General features: G+C 41.4%; 1 protein-coding gene across 5 annotated transcripts in view; it reads right to left on the bottom strand.

Annotated features, from left to right (window-relative positions):
* AFG2A (AFG2 AAA ATPase homolog A) overlaps positions 1-22,081 on the bottom strand; it is a 190,777-nt gene that overhangs the window by 167,494 nt on the left and 1,202 nt on the right. For all 5 annotated transcript variants that reach the window (XR_007168731.2, XM_048078138.2, XM_048078139.2 and 2 more), the window contains 7 exons: positions 21,519-21,676; positions 17,759-17,817; positions 16,091-16,720; positions 13,646-13,775; positions 12,924-12,980; positions 11,927-12,050; positions 10,374-10,629 (listed from right to left, as the gene is read on the bottom strand). Coding sequence is in view for 4 of the 5 variants with exons in the window: in XM_048078138.2 (XP_047934095.1) it covers positions 10,374-10,629; positions 11,927-12,050; positions 12,924-12,980; positions 13,646-13,775; positions 16,091-16,720; positions 17,759-17,817; positions 21,519-21,676 (1,414 nt within the window). In the remaining variant the exon portion in view is untranslated. The remainder of the gene's footprint in view (positions 1-10,373; positions 10,630-11,926; positions 12,051-12,923; positions 12,981-13,645; positions 13,776-16,090; positions 16,721-17,758; positions 17,818-21,518; positions 21,677-22,081) is intronic.

Below are 22,081 nucleotides of genomic sequence, written 5' to 3'. Positions count from 1 at the left end.
AATAAATAGCATAGCATGAAGTTAAGGCATAGAGAAAGCAAGTAACTGATCACTGTTCCTCATTTCTGTACCTAACTGTTCCATCAAGTACTAGTTTAGCACAAGGCCCGTCTGATGAATTTTAATCGCCTCATGGTTATCTTCTTCTCATTACATGAGGAATTCCTAACATGAACAAGTTTATTTCAAAAAATTGAGAAAAAAAAAACAGGTAAAAAGGCACAAAGAGAAGATCACTCTTGAGCATTGTGCTGCCAGTGCTGCCAGGAGCACCCGAGTGAAGTTTCAGCCATCAGCAGCGGGTTTGAAATGCAGCAGCCCTGATCCAGAACAGGAATAAAGAGGTCACAGCTTTCCAAACAAAGCCTGAATTAATTTCAGCATGTGCACGCACACGCCATTGCACAGGTCAGCATTTAATTGAAACAATGTTTTACATTAAAACAATAATAAAAAACAGATTGGAAAAGAAAGCATGATTCTTCCTGTTTCCTCCTGTTATCATAATCATTCTTTCCTGCACTTCAGACTGACCTCTACCCAGAGGGGGAAGAAAGTCTTATTAACAGGAGAAGGATACAGCCAGTGGCTTGCCTGAGGGGAAAGAAAACACATCCTTGTCTAGAGACACTGAAAGATACGTGTAATGTAAGGAAATGCGGGGCACGGTGCAAAATACGCCGCTAGAAGCAGCGCACAGGCAAGGGAGGTGAACCACCAGAGCGAACACAAGTTGATCTGCCCCACAACACACGGAGCGGCTCAGCTTGGCCATCTGGCTCCTTTGGCATGGGGATGTGCTGTCCGGAGCACGTGCACCGCTGCAAACTGGCTCTGAGCACGGCACGGTTCAGCTTCGCTTGCTCCTTTTGAGACCCAGCTGACCTGAAGGGATCGCTGAATGCCAGCAGCCTCTGTCACTGAAACGCCACTCGGAAAGCAGCATCTGCAACCGTGAGCAGCGCTGATGCTCAGCAGAGTATAAATGGAAAATCCCAGTTTACAAAAAAAAAAAAAAAAAAAAAGGAAAGAAACAAGCATAATAAGTCATGCATGATTACCAGCAATGGAAAATAAACAATCTGTTCTAGTCCGGCAACTGTGCGCCCTACCTCACTAACTCATCCTGCCTGTCTAGAACAGAGGAAATTAAGTGGACAGAAGGGGAAAAGACCAGCAGAACGCCTTGTCCTGGTACAGCTGGTCCTCCTTTGGTACCGGGCTGAGTGTGAGGTAGATAGCATTGTTCCCCTGCAAGATTTTCCTGCTCATAGCTTGGCTAAGTGTTGGCACATTAGATCATAATCGCAAATGCCTGGGTCTAAAAATAGACTCCACCACGCTGCTGCATTTGTCAGTCTGTGTATAATTACACCCTACTGTAAATAATAGAAAGCATCCACCCAAGACAATGAACATTCATACTTTAGGTTTCTAAACCAAATAACACAACACACGAGGAAATCAACCAAACCAAACAAAATCATTAATCACGCTTCTTTCACTGCCCATCAGCCACTTCTTCCACAAACCCGTCTTGCCTGGACTTACTCTACCAGAGGCATAACACCAGCATTTGTAAGCGGCTTCACAAAAATGGTAATTTTCATGCAAGCTTGTTTACAAGAGGAAATGTTTCTTCTTTCCCTGCTAATCCAGCATTTCCCTCCCAAATTACTCTGGCCAAGCCCTGGAGACACATACCATTCCTTGCTGTGACAGCTTTCAGATCCACCACCGTGCTCTCCTGCCTGGCTGTAAGAGGAATGCTCAACAGCAAACAAGAGAGATTTCAGCTCCCTAACGGCACTGCATGGGGCATCTTCCTCTACTTCTAGGCCTTTAGACACCGTACTTCAAAATTTAACAGTTTTATGCATAGAAATGAATGATTCATATAACTTAGAATCTGAACTTTAGACACCCTAACAGGGGTATACCTGACTTCACAAGCAATAGATACAAAAGTTATTCCAGTGCTTGATAATTTTAAGATAAGGATCTCTTCTCCTTTATTATTTGACAAATTATGCTAGGAAATCTTTTACAGAACTTCATGTATCACTGACGACAAATCGCATGTATTCTTGAACATGTAACCTCATAAATAAATGGAGTTTATAGTCCTTTACTATGATATCGGATGGTCAATTACAAGAAAAAACCACACGTATCTTGTTGCAGGAACCACCACTCACCATGGGTAGCTGAGGTGTGTTCTGCCATTTGCATCCTAAGAAACTTCTATAATTTAGGAATGTTTTCTTTTGTTTGGTGATTGTTTTATTTTGTTTGTTTCAAACACAGCAATAAATTTATTGAGGAACAAAAAAAATACCTGAAGATAAGGCTACTATAAATATGTTTTTAAAACTTATTTCTTGTGATTTTATTCTCTACGTAAAAATGCATGCCCATATAGAAATTTTTCAGAGAGCAGAAACCCTGAGCTTTTTTTTTTTTCGCTCTCTTGTAATCACATACTGCAATTTGTCTTCAGCTGCCAGCGCTGTATGGTAAAATCCCCAAAGAACTTCATATACTGTTTGCACAGGAAAGATAATGCCCTTAAATCCCTTGTAACCATAACATTGCAAATTCCCTCAGCTAACCTGAGCACTGATCTACTGTAGGGATTGCGTACGCGATTTATAGCCCTTTGTGAGGAGCTCCGGCGTTTGCTGGAACATGTCTGTGGAGCTGCCTGCAAGTCGCTGGGAGGTGCAGCAGGGGAGGGAAAGGAAGGAAGGAGGAACTATATTTTCAAAACTCCTTTCATACAGGAAACAGTTTATTCACAGATCAGATACGCACACATCATTTATCCTAAGGGAATGACAGCGCAGGGAAGTAACGAATCCCAGACTGCCCGTGTTTGTAGCCCGCTCTCACGTGCAGCGCACCTAAGCTAAGGTGAGACCCACGTGTGCAAGAAGGAAAACAAGGCCTGCCCGCCTACCTGAACAGCAAGACGCCACAGAGAGCACCTAAATGCTGGTCCAGTTGTAACTAGGATCACTCTCAGGCCAGGATACAGCTGGGAGTTAGAGTGGGGAAACCAGTGAAAGCTGCCCTTAAAAATATTCAAGTTCTGCATCCCAAGAGCAGCATCCATTCAACACAGATACCTACTGGTCGCCGGTTTTACTCCTGCAGGACTAACAGAGACCTACAACTTGAGTTCATTTTACCAGAGAATCTTTTGTGAACTTTATTAACTACAAAAAGAACTAAGACTGCTCTCAAACCCTAAGTTTGCCATTATATATTCCTAGAAACCATTTTATCGGGAGCCTGAGAGGGAGTGAGAAAGCCTTGACCTTTTCTGCTACTGCACCATTTTTACACAGACACATTCTCTAGCTATAGCCATGCTTGAAACACAGGATGCTTCTTTCTCTGCCTGAATTGGCACCAGCTATGGGAAACATCATTCTTGACGCAGATACTGAGAAAACCTGCACCTTTGCAACCTGACGATGAGCATCGACTCCGAACAGATCAGTTGGCACCTTCCAGGTGCGAGGAAGATGGAGCGAGACAAACCGCTCAGTCCCTCCCCATGTACTGCAATGAAAACAAACCCCCACTGATTTTAGTACGGGCAGGGTCAAAATGTATTTGAGACCAAATCTACTACCATCACTGTTACATTTAAAACCAGACTCAACACAAAAGTAGAAAGGAAAAAAGATGCATACTAGTTGCTTCACAGAGACAATGCTGTATGTGAGCAATGAGAAACCCCAGGGGCAGGAACGAGGTGGGCACATCCCACCTGGGCTCCACGCGCTCCTGCTGGCCATGTCTGGCTTAAAGCTCGCGAGTGCTGAAGATGAGGATTGACTGTCTTGGTCTTGTTACGCTGCAAATCAGTGGGATGGAACATGGCGTGAGAAAACTCAAACGTTCCAGTCTAAATATCTATTGCAGTGTTACATCTATATCACGCCTGGGTTTTTCCCAGTCTTCCCAGTCTGGGTTTTTCGCATTTTAAAGTCCAGTGTTCTGCCACTTCAGCAAAAATCTCTCCGGTTCCTAAGAATGCAAAGAGATGGCTTATCAAAAATGTAAGTATTATTAATATCCCCTTGAGTTTAGAAAACCATGTTTTCTAAAGAAAAACCATGAAAACCATGTTTCTTTATACCGAAGAGCAAGAGGCCCTTCCCCACATCATTTTGAATGGCCCATGGGAATCAGGATTCAGTCAGAGAATGCAGTAGTAGGTAGTTTGCAACAGCCCAATCTCAACCTTTTTCCACGCTTCCAAAAAACAAAGTAGACATGCTGTTTTCAGTCACTTTCCATAAAGGAATAAACTATAGCATGTCAGGCAGTGCTTTCCCTTCATAATCTGAAACTGTGACCAGTTAATTTCAAAACAACCCCAAATATGCCCTACAAAACAAACAATCCCATTGCCTTGGCCATCCAGTGCCTTTATCAAAGTCTTCGTTTTCAACAGCATCTTGGGTCCAAATTCCTACGCTTAGGAATATAATCCAAGAAAAATATTTACATTTATTGCACACCCCCGGCAGAACTCTTGCCCAAATTGTCTTGGGAAAGGCTCAAGCTGAACCACGAACTTCAAGGCTTAAAGAAAGGATACAGCTTCGTGCTTCCCTCACACCAGGCCACTTCACTGAGACCATGCTGAGCTGAATGAAGGGCTCAGCTTTGCCTTACGAGGCCAAGAAGCCATGGAGTGAATGCAAAGTTTGTCAGACAGAGGGGGCAGCCAGCGGCTGGGTCTCCGGGCATGCAGAGACGCACTTCAATCGCATTAGCCCAAGCAGCTCATGCTTCCTGCAGATGGCCCGTTTACCTAAACTGCAGAAAAACACCATTGATTAACAAAGATGGTCCTGGATTTCAGGGGAATTTGCCTCCCCATCGATTACGGTGAAGAACAAAAAACCTAGGAGCCCTTCAATTCCTTTTTCTTTGTAATGCCAGAGGGCTAAGGTGTAAGAACAGGTCTTCAGGGTGGGTTGGAGACATTTTTTTTTGGTTCATAAAGGATGCAGCAAAAAGTGTCTCAGAGCCAGCAAAAGTACAAATACAGCACCCTACTGAATGACTTCTATTTTTAAAGATCTAGTAGCTATATATAACCAATATTCAGAGGTACAGATTAAAGAGCATAATCGCTTTTCATCCTAGCCATATTACTTATCAGAATGCAGGGGCAATAAAAGGGCCAAGTGAATATCTAGGACAGTAGTACCTCAAAACAAGAGGACTCAACATCATGACCTTAAGACAGCAGACTATGCCATAGGTCCATGTGAGCTGCATGGCTTCCCCAATTCAGCAGGAATGCTGACTTACACTGGTCAAAAACGCAGCTCGATTTCTTCTTTCTGTAACATTTTGGTAACAGCCAGCTCATGTCAGTGAAGTGTTATAAACCTGAAGGCGAAGCAAGGTGATGCCTCTACCTGTATTGCAATCGGGCAACTTCCAAAGCTTTGAGGTAAAGCAGAAGGATGACTGCTGCTTTCACAGAAGTCTGAAAGTTACACTGGTCGCAATGCAGCATCCTTACTGGAACCAAACTGATGTTATTGCAAGAGCAACCACAATTTAAACAAAGACATTTGTTCTTCCTCTCCTCATGATGCTATCTTATCACAGTCCAAGTGTTTTATATCAGCACACTGAAATTATGTGTAGCGAACAAGGATGTTCAAGATAAATTCTAAGAGTTACAAAGCAAATACTTCCTCTCTCTGTAAACAATATGACTGAACCCACTTCTTGAAGAAATCAAGCTATATTTATATTCACTCTCTTGAAATGCTACAGGCAGCCATAGAAGGATAAGTTTATAATAAATTGCTATATTTGGAAACCTTTGTTGCTAAGCATCTTCTAACATTCAGTACAGTTTATACCATTCATGTCCCTGCTACATAATTAACATTTCATATGTTTTTGAAAAAAAGTGGAGTGCTTATCTTTGTTGTTGAATTAAAACCATTATAATTTTTTTAGGGAATTAATAAAAGGCTGTGTGGCCAATTAATTAAAGCAGAAGCAATGAGATCTCACGGGCATACAAATGCTGACATTACATGCAAGGATAGGGCAGAGTCTATCTCCTGAACACTGCCTCTGCTTGAGATAAAACAATTCAGAATGCAGCTGTTCACACTAAAAGGTAGCCTACTAACCAATTTAGGACACGGGAAACCTCTTCCAGCCTTGAGAACATGACTCTCCCAGCTGCACACATAAGCAAGCCCTTTTCTTGGCAAGAATTCTGTGCATGTCAATCCCTCAGAGGGCACTCAAGCCCTCAAGAGTCAACTCATCGCATGCTGATGTCCACAGGATATGGACCAACGCCTGAGAAGGGATTTGCAGGTTTTCCATATTATGCTGTTAACCTTTCTGAAAGGTTACAGGAGGAAGCAACGTGCAGCTAATGGTGGAAACCACAAGCAAATTGCCAGGCAGTAGAGAAACTCAACAAATCACAATTTCTCCAAGGTAGTCATTGTAGATAATGTAACCTTGAACAGAGATGAGGCACGTTAATTCTGAAAAGTCTTTCATCAAAACCAGTGACACTTGCCATGTCAGAAATATTTTTTTTGCTTTTAGCTTTGACAGACTGATCGTAACTGCTCAGTTATTTGTAAATCCAACAAACAGTATCTTACTTAACATGTGATAGAGAGACACATGTACCTTGTGCAACGTCTCGGGCTGGGATACACATACAGACAGAGCTGATGCCGGTCACCCTGCTGTCAGCTCTTGCAACGATACCATAAGCTTCATAATTCTTCATAATTTTTTCATACATTCATGTAAATTTGTCATTTCATTTTATAAAATGCTAAAACTCTATCTTCTGTAGCAGCAAAGAAGGTATTGAAAGAAAAATCCACAAACACTTGAAATAATCAAAACAGTGAGTGCTTAACCGATGATTATGACCATCTGTACTTCAGTATTTCACAGGTGCTTGGTCACAGTAACCTGTTTGGAAAAATCCAGTGCACAATGCACTGATTCTCAGGTTTCTTGACCTCCTTTCCTCCCATTGCCCATTCCAGCATAGACAGCACTGCAGTTCCGTATGCACCATACACACAGGAGCTGAGAAGCGTTCAGTGCAAGCTGAACTTTAAAAGCTCCTTAAACTCCTTAATCACTTCCATGAAAATGCACTGAGCTGCTGAACAGAACAGACAACTGGCCTGTCTGACCCCAGAAGTATTGCTAAGCACTCCTTGCATGGAAGAAAAAACAAGTCCTGCCAAGAAAACAGTTGGAATATGGTTAACGCTACAAGAGCTATTTACTTTTCATTAATCCATGTTCTTCAGAATTGTATAGAAGACAAACAAAAGCTTTTATAACGAAGTATCTTCGGAAACCTAACTAGTGACGCCAAAGTGAAAGTTTTGGCTGCCGTAGCCCTACAATTACTCCATTTACCATGTCATATTAATTTCTACAGCCTTGGTTTATATAAGCAGTATATACACAATATATATAATATTGCGTATAAAAAAAACAGAGTTGAAGTATAAAGATAAGGAAGGATGAGTCCTTTAAAAATTATCTAAACTTTGTATTAAGAATATAAACATATTTAGCTTGTAAACTTTCAGGCGTTCCAGCCACAAAGAAATTAACTAAAGATGCAAATGGGGTAACTGGGACTCCAGAGTCTCCCAACGACCAATGCTGCAATACAACTGGCAAGCACAATAATCTTGTGCTAAAAACTGAACGGGTATTTCTGAGCTCAGAATTCATGCTTCTAAATTAATTTCCATGTTTTACCTGTACTTACACGCACATCATGAGTGAAAGTTACATTTAACTTGAAAAACTTGTGAAGGCACCCAGCTCAGATACTGCCTGAATATCAAACATCTTGGTTACTCAGAAGCACGCATCAGCAGTCCTAACTATATGTTTATATCAGGTTTTATATTTTAATATACACGAATATTACGTTCAATTCTGAGCACCACATTACCAAAAGGTTATTGACAAACTGGAGGGAGTTCAGAGAAAATCAACAGAAGTTCTCAGAAGGCAGGAAGGACTTATTTATGAGGAAAGATTAAACGAGCTAAATATTTATAGTTTGGCGAAGTAATGAATGAGGAGGTAGGGGACATGACAACAGCCCACAGATATCATAAGGGTGTAAACACTGCGGAGGGGGGCTGGACGCGTTATACAAGGATGCAAATAGAAATAATGGGATAAAAGTAAACAAGGAAAACTTAGGATGAATATCAGAGAACATTCCTGGACAGCAAGCCATCTTGGCCCACGGCACAGTTAGTGAAGCAATAGAAGCCCATTGCTCACAACAACAAACAAGACTAGACAAAACACTGGAAAACTTGCCATATGGAATAACCCTGCGCTGCTAAGGAGAAATATTGCTTCATAAAAGCTAGTCTTTTCTACGTTTAACTCCAGTGAAAGTAGTAATATTTTACAAGGTGTTGAAAATTTAATATAAAAAAAAATAGATTTCGAGAGCTTAAATGGCGAAGAAAAAACCCTACTAAGAACATTCCTTAACCACAAAGCAATTTAAATTCAGTGTGCGTAATGCTTCCAAATCATGCTTATGCAGTTTTTTGAAAAGGAAAAAATACATGTCGGCTGCAAAGAATTAAAGCAGCTGGACTGTGTTTTCCCCAGCAGAGGTCACTCCAAGTTAGCAAATGACAAGGAAATGTAACAGCACAGACTCCAGCTTCAAGGAAGACTAATAAAAAGGCGACGAACCTCGTTCCGAGCACTGACTTTGGATGCAAAGCTCCCAGATGACAGCGTGTCCTGCAGTCAGACACCACTAGATGCCAGAGCTTTTGGATCTACACACAGCTCAGAAAACACGTAACATTCAATTTACACAACATTCAGAATTTATTGTCTAAAAAGCCCTCATGAAGTGGGTAAATATCACCTATTTGCAGCCAGATGAAATCAATGTGTGCATGCATGAGCAGCGCCTAGGCTGGATTGTGTTTGGAATTCAAGCCACAACATTTTCACTCAAAATTTTACATTACATGAGCTAAGGGTTTACTATGTCAGAACTGTGACACAGGTGGACTGACAGACTCCCAAAAACAGAGGTAGGAAAACAAAAAGGGGTCTGCTCTGTTGTTGTTTGTATACATTTGTTTTTAAAAGAATGTTTGGTATCTTAAAGCAGAGCTTAAAACACAACCCTAAGCAGCAGAAGAATGCTATAAAAATAATGCTCTCAGTCCATACAATTTTTTTCCTCTTGATCCATACAAAAGGCCAAAAATTCATATTTGAGAACTATCCCTTAAAAATTCTGGAAACTGGCAAGCAAAAGCCTTGCCGTTCCAGGTGCCATCAGCTCTAATAAAACTTCCATCAGCTTAATAGTTAATTCTGATGCAAGAATTAACTGAGCATTGTGCCACTGCCAGAGGAAGCTGTCTGGGTGCCAAAGGAAATAAAAGTAACCAGCACATACAGCAAATACATATTTGCCAACTACAAGGGAGCAAATATGCGTAAGCAGAACTGAAGAGTCATATTTTGACTAGACTGCTTTAAGCAGCTGCTCATGGGCAGATTTAAGGTCACTTAAACCGCGCCGACGCATTCTAGCAAAATATAAGAATTGATAGAGCGCACTTTTAGTATTTCATCCAATGAAAACAGAAGTGAACTCGTGTTTAAGTGTTGCCTGGAACATAGCGAACCCTTGCTGCGTGACGCGTGGACAACTCTCCGGAGCTGTGCCTGCACCGGAGGCCACGGGAGGCTTTCCAGCCCCCAGCTCGGGCTGCACGCCCCAGCTCCGCTGCCCAACCTCACCCAGTGCACGGGGTCCCACGGCACCGCTCACAAGTTCCTTGTCTGTAGACAAATGACACAAAATACAGAAGCAACCACGCAGGCTCATCGCTTCTGCATCCTGGTGATCAGGACCTGCAGGACAAGCAGTCCAGCCTGAGACGCTTGGGATTTTCATACAGAAGGGGGAGGCTGGAGTACAAGCAGAAAAACTTTTAGGGGTCAGTCAGTTAACTCGCTAAACCTTTGGTAAACTGAGACACAGCTAGCTATCTGGTGTGCTAGGGATGACACATGGGAATCCCTAGTCTTATTAACATTTATTTTTAAAATTGATGAATACTTAGAAGTGTTTTCTTGGTCTGCCCAGGAGCAGCTGGTTTTCTTCATGCTCTATGCTTGGCTATGTTTCCTTCAACACAAAAATTATCAGGTCTCATCCCTTTAAAAGCCATTACTAGACTGCGGATTTTTATTTTCTTAAACAAAAGAAAAAGACTAACAATGAAGTAAGATTCTGAATAAGATATACAGCCCCTTACCTGCTTCCTTGCACAAGGCTGCTAAGTCTGCACCCACGTAGCCATGCGCGCTATCAGCCAGTTGCATCAGCTCTGCAGCTGTGAGCGAATGGGGAACTTTCTTCAGAAGCTTTTGGAGTATGTCCAGACGGTCTTGGGCATTAGGAATCCCAATTTCTATTTCTTTATCAAAACGGCCGGGTCTGCGCAGCGCTGCATCCAGAGCATGGGGACGATTGGTGGCCCCAAGTACCACAAGCTGCCCTTCGCTGCCCTCCTGAACACGTCAAATAACACAAAATAATTAAACTAAATTAATAGTCATGTAGCTTATAAGCATATTTCCTGCTTACTTTTCACAACTACTACACACGTTAAATCCTGATGCTAGGTCTCAAGGAACAAAGCAAACATTTCCTAATATACACCCCACAAGTGATCCCACCCAACCTGTGCCCACAATGTAGCACTACCTTAGGTTTTATGTACATACAAATAACACAAAAGAAACTTTACCCCAAGATCCCCTCATCCCAGTGTATCCCACTCTAATTCCCAAGAACTTGCTTTCCTGTATCAGGAGAGTAAGCACTGAAGAAAAACAGATTAAGTGTTTGAGCAAAAAGGCAGTGCTGGCACAAGATCAGAAAGGTATCAACAGGCCTTGAACAAGCAAGGCTGGGAAGCACATCATTTAAGGTATAAAAACCATCAGAGACAGCAGGTTGTAAAACCTCCTGTAGGCTCAGCAGGAAAAGCAAGGTCAAAAATCCTAAACAATTTCCTCAAGCTCTGCTTTTTCACTGTTAAAGTGAGGCAAAATCAGGTAGGTGGCTTGCAGAGCCATTCCGGTTTTGAGAATGAAGTACTTCTCCATGGAGGATGCCCACCAGTCTTGGCCATCAGAAAATATCTTCTGACTGTGAACAATCCCAGACTGGTCGGCAAAAACAAGTATGCAGGGAAATAGCAAGAAGTTTGCAGATTAAATAAACAGCAGAGACTGCTTTTTCACACCGTGGACAGAATTCTTTAATCCTTCGTGCTAACAATCAGAAAATAATAAATGAGAGATCAGCAAACTTTATGGCCTTAATTCATAACGCACAAATGTCAATTAATTCTATTATTTCTTCAGTAGGCTTTTGTTTATATCCTAGATTTCACTATGGCAATCGTAAAATCATCGTTTCCTTCAGTAATGCAGACTGCCTATCATCAGAAGTGTCTTGACTTCTTTGATTTCAGACCAATCAAAGTCTCTGGCTTAGTTCAATGGTAGGCTATCACTAAAATTTCAGTTTTATCTCTAAAACTACAGAAGTTGGAGAAGGCAAATGAAAGGCGGTGAATGGAAAATTCACTTCTTTTTTTTTTTTAATTTCACAGTTATCAGGCAACATTCCCTTCCTATGCATAGCATCCAAAAACCATTAGATTACTATATAAAGTTTCACCTAAGGCTATTTTCTTTTCCCTAGATGATGCATCTAAAATTGGCTGCAGTATAGAAGCAAAATTATTTTGCTCAGTTAGTCCCCATATGCATTAATTGTCTCAGTAAGTCTACTTACCGAGCCAATGCCATCCATTAATGTCAGCAAGGAAGCAACAACTCTCTTTTCAACTTCATTCTGAGCCCCTTCTCTCTTTGGACAGAGTGCATCCAACTCATCTATAAATATAATGGAGGGGCGACTGGGAAAAACAAAACAAACAAACAAAAACTTCAGTAGCTCACAAGGACTTAAAACATCAAGACCGAGACATGCAAAGCAGTTTAAGGAAAACACCCAGGCCCAATGAAAATTAACAAGCACTCCACTCCCTTAGGCAACTGAAAGTTTCAGCCTTGAACGTGGCACTACTCTAAGAGATAACTACAGTAAGTAAGAAATTAGACAACACCTTAACGCTGACCAGCCTGCGTTTCTATGCCTCTCCCCCAAAGACTCAACACTAAAAATACTGTTTTCATAAGTAAAAAGTCAGCATTTTGTTTGCCATCTCCACAAATGCAGGATGTGATAGCATTCTACTAATGTATTGTGAACAACCACCACCTGGAAGTCTGAAGTCTGCCTTGATCAGGTCTAATAATTTTGGGCAGAACGCCACCCTAAGTCAGAGGCACGCTATACCCAGGACTAACACTAGCTCATTTAGAGCCAGCTACCGTGTCTCAGCTCGGCACTGCTCTGCTCTCCAAAAATAAAACTAGACAGAAAAATTTGGATCCGGGTGAAACTCTGGCTTGTGCTTCCATCTGCCGAAATAAGTGTACAATGCACTAATGATACAGACCGAGCAATCCGGCACCATCTGTAACAGTCCCTGAACCAGGGCAGTGTCCAAAAGCATTTAACAGCCATACTAGAATTTCACTGCTTTCCTTTCAGTTAAGTACTATATAAATACATTTATTTCCTTTTAAAAGCCACTGCAGGAAAAAATTACAATTCAAAGATTCTTGCAAATGTTTTTCTTTTAAAAAACATCAACGTTAACATGAACGCTGGAACCAGCACCGCAAATAAGTCAGCGTGAATACAATTAGTGAAAAGAACATACCGTAGAGAAGCTTCGGCAAATATCTGACGTAATCTTGATTCAGATTCTCCATAAAACCTACAATAATTAAAACATTTTAATAAGAAACTTTTTTTTTTTTAATTGGTATTTTCCAGGCAACTTGGAAAATTACTGCTCTTGTCTGTTCCAAAAAGCCACAGCACACCCTTTCAAAGTCTCCAGCACATTTATGAAGCACATGCAAATCTACAAGAACCTTCATTTCCGCAAGGACAAAAATTAAGGTACAACTGGGCTCAGGCAAAGATACAACTATTTTCCAGGTGGCAAAAAAATTAAGGAAAAATCTTGTATCTTCTGATTCTGCATCTGTATTTTTAAAGAAACAAAAAAAAATACTTTGCTGGAGTCATCAATCTGTGCATTGTCGCCTTTGAATTTCAAATACTCTTTAACACGTCACTCCTCTGGTTGCAAAAATAACTTAACACATTACTGTGAATGCAGTTTTAGCCCTCTTTTTAATTTAGTCCATGCCTTACCCAAATTTCTAAGCCAAATCCAATGAAACTCTTTGATTGCAAAAACAAACACAACCTCTACTTGAGAGAACCCTTTTTCCCGTTTGTTTTTGACTCTTGGACAGATATCCCAGAGCCAGTTCTACAGAGAGGATGATGGATCGCCAACGGGTAGATGCCAGTACAGATTTAGGGCTAATATATTTGTAGAATTAATGAAAATAAATTGGGTGGACTTACTTGCTTATTATTTCAGGACCGTTAATAACGGTTACATGAGCTCCAACCTCATTTGCGATGGCTTTGGCAATCATCGTCTTCCCGGTACCTGGAGGGCCATACAACAGCACTCCTCTAGGAGGAGGGATTCCTTTGAACAAGCACATGCACACAAACAGAGAAGAAAGTTACTTGTGATAAATGCCTGACTGAACAAGCTCCATTTGCACATTACACTGCCCCGTAGTTATTACTGATTAGAACTTGAACTCAGAATTAACTTCTCTAGCCAACATTATTCTTACCATTGTGATTAAATGGTATGCCTTCAGGGGGAACAGCCCTCTGCACAAAACATTTGTGGCACTTAGATGGGACACACATCTAGGTTTTATACTTCTGAAGTCCAAATGATTTTGTTTAAAGTGCAACAATTTAAACTGTTTTATTTTTTCAGTTTTAATATGATCATTTTCCCCACGTTTTGTGCTTTTTTTTTCCTGAAAAATTATTGAACTAACCACCTAATATTCATGAATGTACTTAATAAAGTTACTTGTGACTGTTACAGTGTCATTATTAAAAATTTCCAACAGAAAACCACTTTTTTCAACAGTCCAAAAGTTTCAGAAATACTGTGAGGCTTGATTGAAGTACCTAGCTACACCTTAAATACTTTGAAAAAAGATGAAAAATACACATCCGATCATTAAAAGGATGAATTTGCCTCTTTACAAGCAAACGTTGAGAGCCAAAACAGACAGAAACATTCATGCACAGAACTTAAAGGACAATGGAAGAACCAGGCATTCCTGGATATTGTTACAACTGGACAGAAACTACAGATAACTGCAGAAAAGTAAGATTATGATCCCAGGCCAACAGCTGGAAAAAGCATTTCAAACCAGCAGAGGCAAATTAAAAGGGCACAAAGCCAAAAGCAGAAAGCAAAAAATTAAAAAGCAAAAAGAAGAGACACACTTTGGACAAAGCATTGACCCTGCCACGGAAGGCAGTGCTGAAGCATGACCAGAGAAGAAACATCAGCTGGGTGCTGCAATCGAATGATGCTTGCAGGAGAGGTTACACGACAGCGGTGACAGGGGTAGGTCACCTGGTGAGGACAGGAAGCCTGAATCTTAAGAACTGCTTTACTTGAAAGGACAACAGTATCTGCTAATGGATAGAGGCTACCAATAAAGTGTCTGTACAGACATGTTACTTCCTAACAGTCCATTACAGCATGTGCTGCTCCCTCGTGTGGCGTTTCTGGTGCTGGCAAGAAATGGAGCTGCTGAACCAAAGGTCTTGCCTCCAGCGACATCCTCGCTGCCTCACCTGCGGGCAGGCAAGGGCTCACGGCACTTGGATGGCTACCAAAAGCTTAGCTGGCAGGGAAGCATCATCTTCTCTCATGTAATTAGCAGAGAATCTGATCAAGCCCTTTTAGGACAAAGGGTGAAGAATGCTGATGCTGAAGCAAGGCTTCTGCCAGCACAGAAACACGTGGTGGTGCGGAGGCTGGAGGTCAGAGCACGGAGCTGGACGACGCGGGGCTGAAATCTCCTCGCACCACCCCACTGACACCCCCGGGCCATGCCCACGCCACGCACACTGAAAGAACCACTCGTGACTCATGGTCATCGCCTCCGTGGTCACTGCACTCACCTCCTCTTTAACAGGTGTGTGTGGGAAGAGGGGAGGCAGAGAAATAAAAAGCCTCAAAGCCACGATACGAAAGAAATATTTATAGGCAAGAGCCCTGTCTCACAGCAATGCACACCGAGACAAGTACAGTGAGCAGACGTGCCTGCTTTATGTGCATATCCTTTTGTAATAAATACACGGTACAGTTTTATCTTTGTCACAAAAGTCCTCTCAGTTCATATATATGTTAGATATAATTTAAAATATGGCAGCAGTACTCATATTAATTTTTCAACCCTGTAATTCCATACTAAACTCAGCGAGCAGTTTGGGTTAACAGACTCGAATACTTCCTTAATATTTTACAGGAACCCTACAACAGACAGGGATAAAGACAGCAGAAGAATTAATCTGTCCTAATTTTTATCAACTTTAAAAATACGTCATTAGTTATCTCTGCCAAAAAAAAAAAAAAAGGTCTTAGGAAGCCACAAGAAACATATGTACCTTTCAAACGTCCAAGTACAAAACTCTTTGCTGTTTGCTATAAATTCTGCTTATGCATACCTGAGTTTTCCTGGAGATACATATTTCTTTCCTACTGAATTATTTTTCACAAAGCTAATAATTACGTCTCCATTACATCCATACAGTTTAAACAATAAAAAAGTTTGACATTGTTTGGACACGCGAGTGTACTGAATTAGTGTTACATAAAATCCAGGGCATATTTCTGGAAGAGTAACTTGGTTAAAAAAGAAGTCATGTTAAAGAAAAAAAAAGGATCAAATGAAGGAAGCCAACTCGTAGGCATCATACCGTAACTCTTGAACAGTTCGGCTTGCTTCATGGGCAGTTCAACTGTTTCTCTAATAGTTTTGAGCTGGCTGCTTAAACCTCCTATCATATCATAGGTAACTCGGGATTCACAGTCACCGTCGTCTGCTACGCCGGTCCTGGTTTCAACAAACTGGATTCTAGTTCTCGAAGAAATGTAATAAAAACTGTCTGTGCTGCTTGCTGCTCCCGCCTTGCCAGGCGGCAGGAGTCCCTCCCTGCCTCCTGTCCCGGCCGGCTGTGAGCCATGGGGCAGGTCTGCACCAACCCCCGGGCTGCCAGTCAGGGCTCCCTCAGCAGGGCCGTGCCCGCCGGATGCCACGGCAGAGCTGGGGGGAACTGGTGAGGCTGGGTCCATCCGCCTGCTCGGTGTGCTCACGGACGCGGCCTCGGGGTTATCGTCCAGGTCCAGCCCGCTGAGCTGCAAGGACAAATCTAGCGCGCTCGCCTCCAGGTCAGATTTCTCCAGGTCTGGCTCCTGCGTTTCGCTGGAGGTGGCCGGGGCGGTCAGCTCTGTGCCATCAGTTCCTTTCACTCTCATCACCACGATGTTACAAAGTTTACCATAGAAAGAGAAAGCCAGAAGGTTTCCTGGTAAAACCACTTTCCCATCTAGGATAAAGAAAAAAAAGAAATTTCAATCTATTTTGGCAGCAAGAACTTTAAGACATCAGAATGCTTTCTTCTAAGTAAGCCTGAAGAGTGCTACAAATTAACCTAACAGAAGGTGGTTAGGTAATTTAAAGGTAATTTCAGGTAATTTAAATGATCCTTCCATACACAAGCCGACTGCACTGGATAAACATTTGTCATCATACATAAACTCTCTACTAAGCTCATCGTTACTTGGAGTATTTTTGACCTTCATATAAACTGAGATTAGGGAATTAGTGCTGCAAGAAGTAAAAATTTTGTATTTGCTGTGTGCCTCATAGGTTCACAATATTGCATGTTTAGCCCGAGTCTTGCCCTAAAAAGGGGGAGGTTTTAGCCTTTGTGTTGACAGACAGATTTGGAAATTGGATCTACTAAATGCAACCTACAGGCACAAAAAAAAAAAACACGCCAAAAGCAAAAATGTACACAAGATGTATTATTTTCAGCCAAACTCATGAATTTGGAATCCAGTTCATGTTTACTGTTTCTTAGCTTGTCAACAATGTTATTAATTCCTGAACCAGAAGATTACCACTGAGGACAAAAACTACACCTCTCAGTAACAATACCGTGAAATAAAACTTACCTAGTTTTATTTTTTTTCCTTACACATATCTACCACACAACGAAGAGAAATTTTGGTTATTTACTACCAATGTAGAAAATATTCAGAGTATGGGATTTCGTGCTAATACTGATGCTTTATCTTGTTTTTAATGCATAACATTGTACTCTTGTTCTTCACAAAACAAGTGAATTCTGGAGTGCACCACATTATCAGCCAGAAGGCCAACAACAATAGCTAAACAACTAACTGGAAACAGCAATAGGTACAATGAATAAACAAACAGGATTAAGGCAAGTTAGATGTTTATAGCATAGTAAAATGATTTGGCCAAAAGACAACAGATCCCAGAGAGAAGTGTGAGCAGACAAAACCTGACCTTCCACTACAAATTTAAACAGTCAAACAAAATGCAAAAAAATTTATACCTAGGTTTCTCAGCAGGCAGACAGACATTTCCTCAGCTTTAATACAGGCATCTTTGTCCCTGTGATTGGAAGAAAAAGGAAAAAAAAACAAAAAAACAATAACTACTGCAAAAACAAAACAAGAGTCAATATCACTGAGGCACCTGATGATAAATACCACCTACTTTTCATGATACTATTTACAGTCTTTGGCTCATATCATAGTCACACAGCTAAAAAAGAAGCACACATATTTAACTTGTTTCATTTTTTCCCCATACAAAATGCTGTAATAATCAATACAGTTAGTTATATTTACTAATACAGACTATACGTTTCTCATCTCAGCACACAGAATGGCCACTGCTACGTTTACAGATCAGAAAGGTCTCTTTCACCCCCGCAAACACACATACGTATCATCTACTGATTAAACTGGCACCTTGAACATTTGCAATACTGTGCATGTCTTTTAAACACTGCACATCCACTGTCAGTACTACACAAGTTTTCTCCACAATGCATTTTCTAGTCTTCTATTTAATGAAGACTAAGTGACTCAGGAGATCTTAAGCCCCTTCCCGAGCCAGCCCTGGCCAGGCGCACAGCATTTTCTGAAACAGTCTCATCGCTGGGATTTAACACATGGCTGAGCACATGTACTCTTAATCCAAAGCAAATGAAAAGTAAAAGCTGTCTCATATGAATTGCTTTCACTGGTGTTTATATTGACACATTTTACATCACATACATGACTCACTAAGAGCACAGATGTCATTAACTCTCCCTGCACCTCAGATACGCTGCAACATCACATGTGGTCGTACAATCACTTTTTCATGACAGTTTGTCCATACAATCTTTATCCTGTTTCATCGGAAGCTTTACCTTTTATTAAAGCCATTAAACCATCGTTATAATTCATTAGCATTTATCCCAGTCAGCCAACCTGTAAGCACCTCACACATCAGCCCTTCTGTTTTCACAAGAAAAAGAATGTTTCACAAGGCCCATTCTGCACATGGGAGTCTCCAGCCTCTGTAAGCTCTTTGATACGTGTAATGAAGTGTTGCACAGAGAGGTGAACAGCATCATCAAAGGCATTTAGAGCAGCTGCAAATAAACTTATGATCAAAAGAGGGAGCTCTAAACCTAGAAATAAACATTAGTTTCTCAACTTTAATGATTTGAGGGAAAGCAGGATATTATGCTAATTTACAAGAGAGCTCTCAGTAAAATCACAGCCATTCCTGGCAAATAAACACACACTCAATTACATTGTTAAGGTCTGAGGTTGGGGGTTGATTATTGACTTGGAAAATAGAGCTAAATTATGCATGCAAGCAAATCCCCAGAGATAGTAATTTTCAGAGAATAAATTACACCTGTAAAGTGTCTAGAAAATTAGGAAACACTGGAATAAGGGTATTTCCATTTATTCTTTTAATAATTAACGTTCTTATCTGATAGGAAGTTTGTTGATTTACTGTTAACTTAGGACAATTAGTTCACTATAATCTACTACAATAGCTTCAGGTAAATTAGCAGGCTTAAAACAGACAATTTCCTGTTTCAATGTTTTCTCTCCTTGATTATACCAAGGAAAAATAAAAGCCATTCATATGACTTTTAACCTGGTGGTATACTACGTATAATAGCTCTAGGAGCCTGACTCTTGACACAAAATCCTGCCTGAGAGGAAAACTCTGGTTTTGGAACACTTTCCAAAAAAATTACCCTAACCATAAATATTTCAGAAGTTACATACAATTCCTCTGATTTCATACTTAGCTTATCACAGATTCATAGAACATCCTGAGTTGGAAGGGTCCCACAAGAATCATTGAATCCAACTCCTGGCTTCACGCAAGACCTCCCCAAAACCAGACCCTCTGTCTGAGAATGTTGTCCAAACGCTTCTTGAACTCCAGCAGGCTCGGTGCTGTGCCCACGTCCCTGGGGAGCTGTCCCAGTGCCCGACCACCCTCTGGGTGCAGAACCTTTCCCTGACACCCAGCCTGACCCTCCCCTGTCCCAGCTCCATGCCGTTCCCTCGGGTCCTGTCGCTGTCCCCAGAGAGCAGAGCTCAGCGCCTGCCCCTCTGTTCCCTTCGTGAGGGAGCTGCAGGCCGCCATGAGGCCTCCCCTCAGCCTGCTCTGCTCTGGGCTGAACAAACCAAGGGACTTCAGCTGCTCCTCACACATCTTCCCCTCCAGACCCTTCACCAGCTTTGTAGCCCTCCTTTGGGCACTCTCTAATAGTTTTATGTCCTTCTTATATTGTGGTACCCAAAACCACACGCAGTGCTCGAAGGTGAAGCTGCACAGACCAGAGCGGGACAATCCCTCACCTCGCCCCGCTGGCAGCGCTGAGCCAGATGCACCCCAAGGCACGCTGCCAGCTCATGTATTTCAGTAAAAGTCACAGCTTTAAAGAAGGGCTGCCTTGCATATTAACATGGCAACATATATCTAGATTAGTATTATTATTTGATTTAACACAGCTATTATTTTAGTTTTTTGTTTTTTTTTTTTTTTAAATGACCCAAGTATTTTCAACCACTAAGTAATAATAATCAAACTTCCTCTAGGACTAAATTAGCCATAACAAAAAGCTCTAATTACAACATTGTTTTCATTTTCCGGTGAGAAGGGAGGCATGGAAGGTAAAGCATGCTGATTACAGGGAGTTAGTATACAATCTGCAGCCACGTTAACCAGTAAAAGCGTAATTTAAGATAGGCTGGTTATATTACCAATGAAAGCAAGGCTGCCTCACCAACATTTCTGAATCAACCTACTGGAAGACAGCATCTCCCCTTTAAAATGGACAGTCACATTCAACAACGGAGGTTTGAAAAGGAAGGGAAGTTAACTTATAGAAATTAGAGGTGTTAGTAACTTTCAAAAGTAATTGTAAAATAATTTTAGTTAGGAAGTAACTATAACCAAATTCTGCATTGACCAAAACGCTGATATGTGGAATGTTATGAGAATGACAAAGATGAGAAGTCACTCAGTAGATTAATAAACCGCTGATTTTTCAGAGCCTTTGTGATTTCAAGACAGCTTTAATTTGCACCTTCTGCTCCCTATCATTGATAAATTTCAAGGGAAAAAAAAAAAAACAAGAAACATTTGTGAGAGTTTCCAATCCGAAAAAACATTCCAGTAAACAGAAACCACATACATACAGTGGTGACATTTTGAGGGCTCTCCCCAACCTGTCAGCCAGTAAATTGTCTTAACAGTGACAGGACTTGTCGTCACGAGCTTTTCAGATAGCAGTTAGCAGCGCACTTCCTAATGACGACAGCCACAACACAGGTTCCTTCTGGTCCTTTCTAACCTGGCATCATCCTCATCCTTTACAAGTGACTTACAAGTATAAAGAATCTACCTTGATCACACAGTTATACACACCTGCCAGAAGCCTGATCTCTACTTCAGGAGGTGCTAGGCTAACATCACTATTAGTTAATTTAACATAAAATGAAGAACCTCTTGAGACTAGTGGTCTTGGTGGCATTACAGTCTCACAATATCTCTACCGCTCAGCTGAGATTTTGTACAGCAGCTGAGCCACTCTTCAGCCCACAGAGGAGGTATCAGCCCCCAGTTTTTAAACTTCAGCACAGATGATTGAAGGATTAAGGCATATTTGACTTTGTATGCATACTAATTCCATCAAAGCAAGAGAGAAAAGTGGTGTCTTTTAAGACCGCAGTGCAAAGCAGATACCTCACGGTAGGTACATCAGTGGGCCGTGACAAGTTCCATACCTCAACTTCACATCAACCTCTTCTGCCTGGATAACTGCCCCGGTCACAGGCTGCACGGTGACAGCATCACCCAGATTTACTTTCAGGCTCTTCTGCGTGGTTTCACTCAGTCCAACCTTGCCGCCTGGAAAGCCTGTGGTGGGCCAAGCAGTGCAGACCTAAGAAGGGTTTCAAAGCAAACAGCAGTCAATTAAGAGACATTTCCCCCCAGTTTTCTGTCCTCCAGTTAAAGTAAGCGATGTTTTGTTAACAAAAACATGGGCTGAGGAAGGACGAGGATTAGGCTGCAATGTGGTTCCACGGAGAAATAAGATACTAGTAAGCACTTTTCTAATTATTTTTCTGAAAATAGCTTTCTAAAGGGAAGCGATTGTATTCTGCCTATAAAGGACACGCAAAAATTCCACGTGAACTTTACAGCCATCCTGCAGATGACACAAAAGCATACGTTGTACAGGCTAGAAAATGGTACAAACCGATGAAAAACGAGGAAGGTCTATGCTCATTTTTCACAATAAAGATGTATGTGTTGGTGTAAGTAACACACACCTTCGCATAGACAA

Source organism: Anser cygnoides, chromosome 4 (assembly GCF_040182565.1).
Source record: "Anser cygnoides isolate HZ-2024a breed goose chromosome 4, Taihu_goose_T2T_genome, whole genome shotgun sequence".
Lineage (NCBI taxonomy): Eukaryota > Metazoa > Chordata > Aves > Anseriformes > Anatidae > Anser > Anser cygnoides.
Note: the sequence above shows the minus strand (reverse complement) of the source record. Positions and strands in the feature narration are given on the sequence as shown.